At 42.9% G+C, this 12,512-nt stretch overlaps 1 protein-coding gene across 2 annotated transcripts in view; it reads left to right on the forward strand.

Annotated features, from left to right (window-relative positions):
- Positions 1–12,512, forward strand: part of FLT1 (fms related tyrosine kinase 1) — a 180,084-nt gene that overhangs the window by 65,908 nt on the left and 101,664 nt on the right. For both annotated transcript variants that reach the window (XM_029936905.1, XM_029936906.1), the window contains exon 10: positions 419–578. In XM_029936905.1, coding sequence (XP_029792765.1) covers positions 419–578 — 160 coding nt within the window. The remainder of the gene's footprint in view (positions 1–418; positions 579–12,512) is intronic.

Below are 12,512 nucleotides of genomic sequence, written 5' to 3' on the forward strand. Positions count from 1 at the left end.
CAGGCTCTGTGCTCTCTGTGCGGAGCCTGATGCAGGGCTCAGACTCACGAGCCGTGAGATCATGACCTGAGCTGAAGTCGGACGCTCAACCAACGGAGCCACCCAGTCGCCCCTTTTAAGTAATTATTTTAAAAACCACCTGTGCCCCCATCAAAATGATTTCATGTCTGCTTATTATCTTCCCGAAGCAATAAATGTTTTTTTTTATAGTAGTAATCCTGATGTATATACCATGGAAATAAATTCTTCACTGTTACCAAAACACTTCTACTTAAAAAAAATATATAGCTGTAACACCAACAAATCTGTGTTTGTTTCCCTGACGTGGAAACCCGTGAGAATGCGGTCCTTCAGGTGGTGGCCCAGGAAAACGTCACGAAACCGCTCTTGACTTCTGCCCTGTTCATCTCCCTTCCAGTGAAACCCCAGATTTATGAAAAGGCCGTGTCATCCTTCCCAGACCCGACCCTCTACCCCCTGGACAGCAGACAGATCCTGACCTGTACCATTTATGGTATCCCTCAGCCTACAGTCACATGGTTCTGGCGTCCGTGTAACCATAATCATTCCAAAGCAAGGTAAGGACAGTTTGTTTCCTAACTTTCAAATACTTGTTAGGCCTGGACTCGCGATTCTTTAATGGACAGAGATGGAAGTTTGCAGATGGGATACGCAGCCAGATTTGGGGCAAAAGCTTTCCCTCCCCTGAGAAAGAGTAGGCACTATCTACTCTTCTTCCTTACTCATTTGTAAGCATTTCATCATTTTTCTCTCTAGCTTATGGTTTAGGGAGCATAGGGACAGAGCCAAGGTGACTTTGCGAGCCATTTTTGAAACTCAGGTTGGAACTCCAGTCTCTTGTTTCCAGCTGAGAATCCCCAGACTTCAGGTCATTCAGCTATCCACCTCTCATTTTGTGAACAGTGGGTGTGACGTGAGATCTCCTTGCCTGGATGATCGCTCCTCATGCTCTTCCATTCATCTGGATCGCACCTCTGCCCCTTTGCTGCCTCCCGAGGGGTCCTTCCTTATCCCTCAAGGCTTAGCATCTCTGCCCCGAATGCTCCTAAAAGCCCCATTCAGACCCCTCTCTCCCTCCTCAGTGTGAACCACACCTTGTTCACACCCTGGTGACTCTGGTGTGCGCACATTCGTCTTTTCTAACCACGAACTGACAGCACCTTTGTATCTTCGGGGCACGGAACCCATAGGCGTCGATGCTCATTGGGTATTTGCCAAATGGGTACATCCCTACCTTCTGGTCACTGCACAGTGTTTTCTTGCTTCCTGTTGATGACAGTCCTATTGGCCCTTTTCCCATTTTTGTTCAGAGGAATGATGCTAAGGACAGTTCACGGGAGCCAATGTGAAGAACAGAAATAGGATCGATAAGTGCAACAATAAGATTTTATTGCTGTAAAATTTGCTTTATTGCTCTTAACTCCACTTATAGAGTGTTGAGGGAACTTGCTATTCAATAACAAAAAGAACAAAAAATTAGCTTGCTAAAAAATAAAGATACAATGCTAGCATAAACAGAAATGGCTGTTTGGTGTTCTAGATTCTTTCTGCAGTGGCCGTTTTTCTTTATCTTGTGTTTTAATCCTTCATTTAAGGCCTTTTATTCTGAGAGTGAAAGTGACTCATGAGGTCTAGGGTTCCTGAGAAGTAGCTCTTGCCGCACACATCCTGATTTCTCATCTGAATATCATTTTCATTTTCTAAGAATAGAAATATGGAGAGATTACAAATCTTGAATAGCTTCTTTACCACTGTGGTTATTGAACCCCAAACAAAATGGGATCTACTGAAATTTTGTATGATTTTGCAAATTTATCGGTAGGCGTACATATTTGTGGATCTGTTCCTGTATTTGTGCTAACCTGACGTGCAAATAAATGAAAAATAACTAAGCTATTCAGAGAAAAGTATCAAGTTGAATTTTCATAGAATAACCTCATCTTTTATAGATGTTTTTAATTTTTGTTTTGATAATAACAAATCTAAAATTTCAATTCTGGGGTGCCTGGGTGGCTCAATCAGTTAAGTGCCTGACTTCAGCTCAGGTCATGATATTGTGGTCCGTGAGTTCAAGCCCTGTGTCAGGCTCTGTGCTGACAGCTCAGAGCCTGGAGCCTGCTTTGGATTCTGTGTCTCCCTCCCTCTCTCTCTCTCTCTCTCTCTCTCTGCCCCTCCCCTGCTTGTGCTTTGTCTTTCTCAAAAATAAATAAATGTTAAAAAAATTTTTTTAATAAAAATATAAAATTTCAATTCTATTTAGGAAAGACCTAAGAACTCTGTGAGAAAATAACAATTGTGAGGGATATATTATATTATAAAGTTGGGTTTGAATAATGCTATTAAAATATGATTTGGGGAGGGGCGCCTGAGTGGCCCAGTCGGTTAAGTGTCGGACTCTAGATTTCGGCTCAGGTCGTGATCTTACAGTTGATGAGTTTGAACCCCATACTCGCCAACTGTGGAGCCTGCTTAGGATTCTCTCTCCCCCTTTCTCTGCTCCTGCCTTGCTCATGCTCTCTCTCTCTCTCTCTCTCGCTCTCTCTCTCTCTCTCTCTCTCTCTCTCTCAAGGTAAATAAATAAACTTTGAAAAAATATTTAAAATATGGTTTGGGGAATGAGGTCAGCCAAAGGAGACATTAACTGCTTTGCTCTCCTTTTCTGATTTCTTTTGTGGTGCCCGGGATCCGTCTCCCATGTTACAGAGTAAGTTTATTGGGGTCTCTAACTCTTCCTTGACTTCTCTCAAGTTTCAGAGCAGTGCCTCAACTGTTCAGTAAGTGTTTGTCGACCATTTGACATACTCTCCTTTCAAGGTATTTTTTAAACCAATCATGGGGCGCCTGAGTGGCTCAATTGGTTGAGCACCCAACTTCAGCTCAGGTCATGGTATCGCGGTCTGTGGGTTCAAGCCCCGTGTCGGGCTCTGTGCTGACAGCTCAGAGCCTGGAGCCTGCTTCAGATTCTGTGTCTCCCTCTCTCTCTGACCCTCCCCTGCTTGCACTCTCTCTCTCTGTCTCTCAAAAAAAATAAAAAACATTAAAAAAAATTTTTTTAAGCCAATCACAAGACAGATCAGAAACGAAAGCTTTAACGTTTTCAGTGATGCTTCATTAACAATATGTTGTTATCTGCTACAAAATGTGCATACCCACCAGAAGTTCTCTCTCTTTTTATTTTTATATTTCTAGTCAACAGACCGAGTCGCTTACCTGGGCCAGGCCCTGATTGGGTGTTTGTTGGTTACAACAGTACACTTAACTTAGACATAGTTGAGAAGGATATACAGGAGATTTGCATACTAGGACATAAATAGAATAAATCTACTTCACACTGTCAGAAGCTAAAATTGGCAGATAAATGGATACTTCTTTAATTACGAGAAGTTTTCAAATATGTTTTATATAAATGTATTTTGTATACCTAACACCTCGATTCCGTTATAGAAAGGAATTTTAGATAGAGACATTTGAATAAAGGGCATTCTATTGCATGAAGTTTTAGAATCTTATTTTGAGTTACATAGTAACATATTTGCATGGTGGTATCTATGCATGCCTATCAAGAGATTGGGTGATTAATATATACACATTACTCTTGAATATATAGGATAAATCTTGGTATTCAAATTTTAGGCTCTAATTCAAGGACATATCTATGTATGGACACAACCAAAGCATTAGTTGAGTTTTGAGGTTTGAATGTGTTTTAAGGAGCTCAAACATATTAATCGGTTTCATATGGCCAACTAGTTAATGTATCTAAGTTCAAGAGGTTCAGACTTAGATTGTATAGTTTTCTGGAGTCCAATAAATACATAAATATATTTTAAAACTGTCAGAACTACCACCTAACTAATTCATCTATTGAAATTAAGAACCATAAATAAAATGAACAGAAACTTCTTCATTTTTTTAAATGTGATCAACTGCTGAGCTGTGTTTTAGCAATGCTTTTGATTCACCTAGAGTTAGTTCTTAAAAAATGTTAGGAATAAAAGAAAGGAGGGAAAAGGTGGTTCCTTTTCAACTCAGATTCTGAACAAGCTGAGAGGAAATCGCAGAATCTTTTTCCCTTTTACTCTACTGCACATTTGAGCAGGTAGGTAGTAGAACTAGAATATTTCATTTGAATTAAAAACACTTTTATTTTAGTGTTTATTTATTTTTGAATAATAAGAATATTATTCAAAAATAATGAGCACGAGCAGGGGAAGGGCAGAGAGAGGGAGATACAGAATCCGAAGCAGGCTCCAGGTGCCTAGCTGTCAGCACAGAGCCCGACGCGGGGCTTGAACCCATGAACCATGAGATCATGACCTGAACTCGGATGCTTAACCGACTGAGCCACCCAAGAACCCCTCTTTTGAATTTTCAATAGCATTAAAATAATTAGTCAATACTCAATGAAGTGGAATTTTGGATTCCTTCTCATTGTCACCAACTAGCAGAGACTTCTAAGTAGATATTCCTAATCTTGTTCTGTGTTAGTGTGGCCATCACCTAGGGAGGATGCATAAGGGTGTTCAGCTCACAGCACCTTTCACGTGTGGGTAGTTTATAGCTTCTGTTTGTATAAAATACAGATAATTACACACACTTCACAGAAACACTGTGAGGATCCAGTGAGGTAAAGTGTTTGGGAAAGTATAGAGTGCCATAGGGAGGCAACGTTGTGCTTACTGTTAGTGGGTGTGTGTGTAAAATTCTCTAAGCCTCCAAACTTTTAAGGAACTTGAGAAGAATTTTTCTGCCTACTTATAGCACTAGTTTCCCAACAGTGATGATTTCTAACCTAATGCTTCCGAGAAGGGAACCCAAGTCATGGAAAATAAAAATGGTGACTTTGGCTGTGCTGGAGAAATAGAAATGTAGTACATAGGGGCTGTAGAACTGAGGAAAATTGAACTTGGCTTTTTCAGAAGAAAAATGAAAGGCAGACAGATGAGTTAGGCAACAGTAAAAGCACCGAACTGTGCCTTGGGGGGAGTAAAGTAGGTCCTGGGCTGTGGCCTGTCTCACTCATTGGTTTCTGCCATGGAAGGAAGTGGTTCTGACCTGTGAGTTGGTGAAGGCCAGGGTGGGGCAGAGTAGGATGTGGGAAGGCTGACTCCTACTCGTCAAGCCCATAGTAGGTTCTAGAACTTCACCTTCCCCCTGGATTTTGAAGAACTGAGTGGGACTCCTGACCCGCCCATGCAGTGAGCTAGTCGGGCTCGCATAGTCCTTTGCCACAGATCGCTTTGGGACCAGCTTGGATGAGGTTGCCTGCTGTGTGCAGATGTGTCTCTAAAGGATTGAGTCACAGTCTTGTGCTGGAGGGAAGGGACCCCTCTTTGGGAAACGGAAGAGATGGATTTGGGGGGCCCAGGGGGAATCAGGGGACAGACGGGACAGCCTTGGTGTGATGTTTGATCAGCCAGTTACTTTTTCTCAGGAAGCGCCTGCGATGTTGCAAGACTGCTTTTATTCACACATGCTTGAGCACCATGGAGCCCTGCCCGTAACTGGCTGGAGAATTTTCGGCCTGGCTGGCCTGTTTGCTCCCCACAAACAGGAGGGCAGTGAGCGGGAGGGGGCCACTGCCATTAACCCATAATGCAGCCCACCTTCCCGTCAGTGCCCAGGGTCTACGCACTTGTTTCTGAGATTGTCTTTTTTTCTTTTTAAAACTAAGCCCCAGTTTTCACATGTCCAATGTGTTTGGGCCTTTTCTCCAGGGAGAGTGAAGGCCTGGGACCATTGGTTACTGCAGCTTTGTTTTTAGAGCACTCGTTCTTTCTGTCACGGGCTGCTTTCATTCTCTCTCCCCATCTACCTATCAAGGCCACAAGTAACATGGATAGATTACAATAGAGTTGCCACACAGCCTATGTGGATGTCCTTTAGTGGAAAAAAATTAAGTGTGTTGTGTTCTTTGTGAAAATTTCATTTTCTTTACTGGCTGTGATGACCAATAAAAATACACAGAGATAAACTTCTACTTCCATTAAACATTGCTTGCATCTCTTATATATATAAAGATAAATCTTGGTATATATATAAAGATATATATATCTTTTCATGTTTATTCATCTTGAGTGAGAGAGCAGGGTCATGTGCACACCTGCATGCATGAGACAGGGAGGGACAGAGAGAGAAATTTCAAGCAGGCTCCATGCTGTCAGCACAGAGCCTGACACAGGGCTCAATCTCACAGCTCGTGAAATCATAACCTGAGCCAAAATCAAGAGTCGGACGCTCAATTGACTGAGCCACCCAGTGCCCCAAACATTGCTTGCATCTTACAAATGCATTTTGCTCATCATTAGTATTCAACCCAAATCATACTGTCAGCCATCTACTTTTCACGCTAACTTCGTAGGAAACAAACCCACCATCGGCAGTTAGCGTTTATGTTTTAATTCTGTAAGATCCAACATATTTGGTAACTATTTGATCTACATACGTACCTGCAAACTAGATAGTCTGCTCCCCAGTGTGAGGGTTTAGAGACCTGGGAAGCAAGGAAGTGGGCTCTATTCTTGGCACAGGCCCTGACTTCTGTGTGACCTCGGCCAGTTATTTAATCTGGGCTCCAGTTTCCCCTTCTGTTGATGGTAACTGGCCCTTCTTCCCCTTCCCTCTAATGCACAGCTTTTCGTGAGTGAAATGAGAAAATCACTTAAAGTGACGTTTTCTCCATTCAAAAAAGCTTGAAATAATTTCCTAGTTGTTGCACACTGATATTTCCCTTCTGCTTCTTACAAATCATAAAGCAATTTGACCCAAGGCTTAACTCCGAGGATCAATGCCAAATTCACTGAAAAAAATCTACTTGTGGAAATAACAGTGGTTGTAAGAAAAGTCTTACATGGAAGTATGTGGTCTGTGCTACAGAGCTGCCTCAGTAATTATAATGCTAGTAATTACCCATTAAAAAAACCCCCACAGTTCCCCCACTACTAGTGTCAACCCACATTTTCTTCAGTGCCAACCCGGACTGCCTTTGCCAGTCCTAGTCCTGCCCGTCCAAGCAAAGACATTATCATTCTTTGCCCAGTTAGCCCTAAAACCGTGCCGGTTTTATTTGGTCTTCCGCCAGTGAGCCCCTCAGAATGTAAAACATGTAATTGGATTCTCCACTCATGGAAGGTGAAGGGGTAGAGCACTCTGTACTACTGTCTTAGCTAAAATGGTGAATTTTCAAAAAAAAAAAAAACCCCAGTAAGACTTATGTGGAATTTCAAGGAACTGTTTCCAAAACTCAAAAGCCAGCCTGATCTGGAGTCTCAAATAATCACATGCTTTAGAAGTTTTATAGGAAGTAATAATCCCTGTCACACAATTTGATGTCCCATTTTCGAACACTCTGGCCAGCAGTAGAGGCCTGGGGCGAGGTGGGGGGCAGGGGTGGGTGTGGGGAAAGCGGACCACTCTGGGGCGGAGTGTGGTTTGCGAGCGTTCTTGGTAGGCGCAGGGATGGGAGGCGGCCTGCAAAATGGGGGGGGAGGCATCCGGGAACTCTGAGAAGAGCGTGCTTAATTGCATCTCTCTATTGTTTACACCAGCAAATTGGCCAAAAGAGGAAGGCCCGAATCATTAGGGATGCGTGAGGGATAGATCATTTGAGAGAAGCATAATTTTACATACCCCACTGATGCACAAAATGAAGAGGACCAGAACAAAACAGTTCTTAATGGTAGTTAATTAGAAATGTACTCAGGATTTAATTGACTGCCAGTATGAATGTCTATTATTATTATTATTTTTTTTGCTGGAAGAGTTTTACGTCCCATATTCTACCTTCTTGCAAAATGAAAGTGTTAACAACTTCAACATTGAAAAGGTCAACACTTTTCCTGGGGGCTAATCGTAGGTCCGATATCAGAGGGAAGGTAACTTAAGACCCCTTTTTTTGGAAATATCACATATGGCATGTTTTAATATTTACCACGTTTCTCTAGAATATATATACGGTTTGTATCCATGTGTCTCTTGACATGTTTTCTGTGTAGCATGCATGTAGATCTGTGGACTCAAGCCAGTCATGCTATTGAGAATTTTAATTTGCCAGACACAGGACCTTGAATCGAAATGGGGGCTTTTAAAGACGAATTCACCAATGACCACTTTGGCAGCCCTCTGGGCTTGAACATGCCAGCTCAGATAAATCTGGCCATCTTACACGGGAGGCTTTCAATCACAAGCAAGAAGTGAATGTTCACTTACTAATGAGAAACTTCTTGCTTTCTGTTATATAATTGTTGGACGAGGAAGTGCATGTTGTCCAACGTGAATGTTTGGACAACAGCCCTTATTAATATTTCATACAAAGTCCTGAGAACAGAGCACGGGTTCAGTTGCCAAATGCCTGTCTGCCACTTTTCTGTGCTTTGTGAGATGTTGATGAATAATTGTTTCTACTGAATTAACTGTCTCCTGTAATTGCTATCAAGCATTTCATTATGCGTTTAAATTAAACCAAAGGGCTGAGTCATAGGAAGTCTATGCAGAGTGGATTCTATAGGGATCTTTTGAACAGAATTCAGGGTAGCTTCCCAGGAGTAGGACCACCAGAAGGCAACAGCAGACAGTTTGGGAAGGTTCCTTGTGAAGATCGGCAGAACCTCTCAAGTTATTTTGGGCCATGCTCACAGATTTTTAAAAAGTGATGGGGCATTTTCATGACTGAATCTACAAATTAATGTCCTGACACAGGAGCCTTAGTTTGTAGATAAATAGGGCAAATGACTTCTAAGACATGCACCTGTTCTTGGAAATCTACATTTTAATTAGATCTCCACTGACTTAGTGTATTGTTTTTCTCCCCCACACTGGTGGAGCATGAAGAATAAAATCGGTAGACTGTTTCTTGAAATATGGACTCTAGTGTGTGGTTTTAATGTACTTCACTGCTCTTTGTAGGTCAAAAGTAGAGCCTGATACCTTGAGAAGATAGAAAGGACATGATGGATTTAGGTTATGGCCAGGTGGTGTTTTACCAGGCACTTCAGGTCATTAGAACTTGTTTCTTCATACTCTCTCTAGAAGCCTTGGGGGTATCTTGGCCCCTTGAATGCCACTGGTAACGGCAGTGATAGATGGAATCACTGAGCCCCCCAGTGCCAAAGTTGTGCTTGTCCCTTTCCATAGAGTATCCCTAATCTGGAAAATTCTACATAATGGACATAATTCTCCATTAGGAAACTAAAGCTCAGAACATTTCTTCTTGGGGCGCCTGGGTGGCTCAGTTGTTTAAGCGTCCCACTGTTGATTTTGGCTCAGGCCATGATCATAAGATTAAGCCCCACGTTGGGCTCTGCGTTGATAGCATGAGGCCTGCCTAAGATTCTCTTTCTCTCCCTCTCTCCTTCTCTCTTTTTCTTTCTCCTTTCCTCCCCCCTCTGCCCCTCCTCTACTCGTTCTCTGTCTCTCTGTCTCTCTCTCAAAACAAACTTAGAAAAAAGAAAGTTCTTTCTCACGTGTTTTCACATAATGGAATAAGACAGGCTAAGTAGGTTGGCATTTCAGAAGGTTACTTCTCCTTGGTCTCCCACAGGCCTCCTCTGAGTGCACCCCATGGGTTCCCAGGGGAAGGAGCAGAAATCCTTGAGGGGACGGATTTGGGGAGGCACTGACTTAACCCACTGGGTTTACCCTTGTCACCAGTGATTGTGCAGGGTCCCCTGTTGAGTTAGAGTTGCACTGATGATGGGAGAGGAGAAAGAGGTTAGCAGCAGATGGGACAGTTGGACTCAAATCTCACAGTTACTTTAGGAACTGGTGACCTCCTGCACTGGTCTGGGGCCCAGATCTACAGGTGGGAATAGATCCTTTAAGGGGGTCTGAACCCCAGTGGGATGCGCAGGTCTAAATCAGACCAACCTGAGAAGGGTAGCAAGTCAGATAGTCAACTTGGCACTTCCTCTCTGGTGGCGCTGGCCCTCTCTGTGACTTTCTCCCCTTGCAGGGGGATTTATTTGATCTCTTGCAGGGAAGTCATGTTCCCTTCTCTGTTGTTCAGAATTAATCTTCTGGATCAGGATTCGGCAACCACTCAGCCTTCCATGGGGCTCACAAAACTGTGGATTTTTGCAAAGGTCACAGGAAAGCAAAGGAGATGAAGAATGAGGGGGGACAGGAACAATGAAGGAGAAAGCATAGGGTTTGCGGTTGATGAGTGAATAAAATGAGGACACGGTGGCTGCAAATGTCAGCCTCCGCAGGCCTTGATCTCATCACTTTGAGTGCTTAATTCACTTAGAATTAGGGAATTACACAGATTAAAAAGAGCATTACAGAGAAACTGGCTCAGAGATAAGTAATTATCCCTCACTTCACAGCTAGTTAATGGCAAACCCAAGACTAGACCCAAGTATTTGATTTCCTGTTTATCATTCCCATTTATTCTTATTTCTACCATAACATTGCACTGAGTCTCCATGGAAGGTGCCTGTAATCTGATTGAATAAATGAACCCTCATGGCTTCATTGGTGGTAAGGACTGCAGCTTAGAGAAAACTCCATGGGGGAAATAAGATCTGAGTCTTTAAGATGGTGGGGAGGCACTAGAACATCAAATGGGAAGGAACATAGATGTGACAGAGTGGCATGGGGATAGGGGTAGGGTGAAGAGTTAAAAAGGACATGCTTGAAAGTAATTTCGCCGGCTCATCAGAGTTGGGTGGAAAAAAAGTAAAACCAAAAATTGGCAAGGTAAATCCAGATCTGATGCGGAATTTTCTGAGTGATGGGTTAAGTAATTGAGCTCGTTTTTGGTGGTTTTCCTCCTGTGGCACATTGTTAGCATGTGTCATGTGCGTTGTGTCCCTAAAACTGTCCTGCATGTCTGAAGATCAAAGTTTTAGATTCCAAGAGCTTGGATTTTCACTCAGATAAATCTTTCGCATTTCCTTAGGCTTCTTAATGTTCCATATGCCTCCTTGATTGAAAATTAGGTAAGATGGGGGTGCCTGGGTGGCTCAGTTGGTTAAGCATCCAACTTCGGCTCAGGTCATGATCTCACCGCTTGCGGGTTCGAACCCTGTGTCGAGCTCTGTGCTGACAGCTTAGAGCCTGGAGCCTGCTTGGATTCTGTGTCTCCCTCTCTCTCTACCCCTCCCCCACTCGCATTCTCTCTCTCTCTCTCTCTCTCTCTCTCTCAAAAATGAATAAAGGTTAAAAAAGTTTTAAGAGACTTAAGATAATCACCCATTGCTACCTTATCAAGGAATTCTCTCTTGTGAGTGTGAAAAAGTAAGGCGAGGAAAAGAAAAATGGGTATTTAGAGACTACTTAGAGCCAAGTAGAAGAGTATGTCCAGTAGAAGACTCTATGGCCTGGGATTTCTCTGTTTATTTCTTTTCTAGCTGAAAATCATCGAGCACCTCTGCAGAGGATGATAAGTGCTTAATATGTGCCTTATATGCATGGTCTCATTTAACTATTCACAGAACTTCCATGAGGCAGCTCCTGTCATTATTACCATTTACAGAAAGTTTAAGTACTTTGTGAGGGGACCAGCCCTGGTTGACACGCCAGAGTATAAATGAGTGGTCTTCTAGCACATCATCAACCAGTTGCTTCCCGTTCACTCTGAGGATAGGTTCTGTAACTGTTTAAACCTCACATTGAATAATTTGGGGGCAGAAGCTCATGATCCAGAAAGCAGATATGTATTGAGAAGCCAGTGTTAAGGACATCAGGAACCAACTCTAAAAGGCATTAGGATGCAGAAAAATATAGTCTAGAGTTGAAGGTCATGGGCGCTGAAGCCCCAATCCTGGCTCCCCCACCTGCTACTCTCTGCCAGCTTCTGGGTACAATAAACTCTTCTCTGTGGATCCGAGTTTCCTGATCTGCTCGGTAGAGATAATGGCACTGACATCGTCAGATTGTTTGGGGGGGATTACAAGAGCTGCTACACATCACGTACTTAGCTCCATGGCTGGTGCACTGCACGTAACTGGATTTGCTGGAAGTTGTCCAGTAGTTTTGGTCTGAGGGTGCCCCCGGCAAGGGAGCTTCCTCTCGAGGTGGCACCATGCATATGCTAAGACGCTGTGAAAGCTGATGATATTCTGATAGCGTGACCTGTGTTGTCAGGGTAATGTTCTCCCAGGAAACACACTTGCGTCTCTATTTTTTATTTATTAAAAAACTTTTTTTTTACATTTATTTATTTTTGAGAGACAGAGCATGGACAGGAGAAGGGGAAAGAGAGAAAGAGAAACAGAATCCGAAGCAGGCTCCAGACTTTGAGCTAACAGTCAGCACAGAGCCCAACGTGGGGCTCAAACCCACAAATCGTGAGATCATGACCTGAGCCGAAGTCAGACACTTAACTGAGCCACCCAGGCACCCCCTCACGCTTATGTCTTTAAACAGGTCTTCTGACTCTGGTGATTTACTCCAGAGTAATTAAGATGGGACCAGAAATGGTAGAATTTTCAGATTTTTTTTCCTAAAAAAGTTAATTTCCTAATTAACGGAGCTATAATATCCTGAATCTC

The sequence above is a fragment of the Suricata suricatta genome, chromosome 4 (genome assembly GCF_006229205.1).
Source record: "Suricata suricatta isolate VVHF042 chromosome 4, meerkat_22Aug2017_6uvM2_HiC, whole genome shotgun sequence".
In the NCBI taxonomy this organism is placed as follows: Eukaryota; Metazoa; Chordata; class Mammalia; order Carnivora; family Herpestidae; genus Suricata; species Suricata suricatta.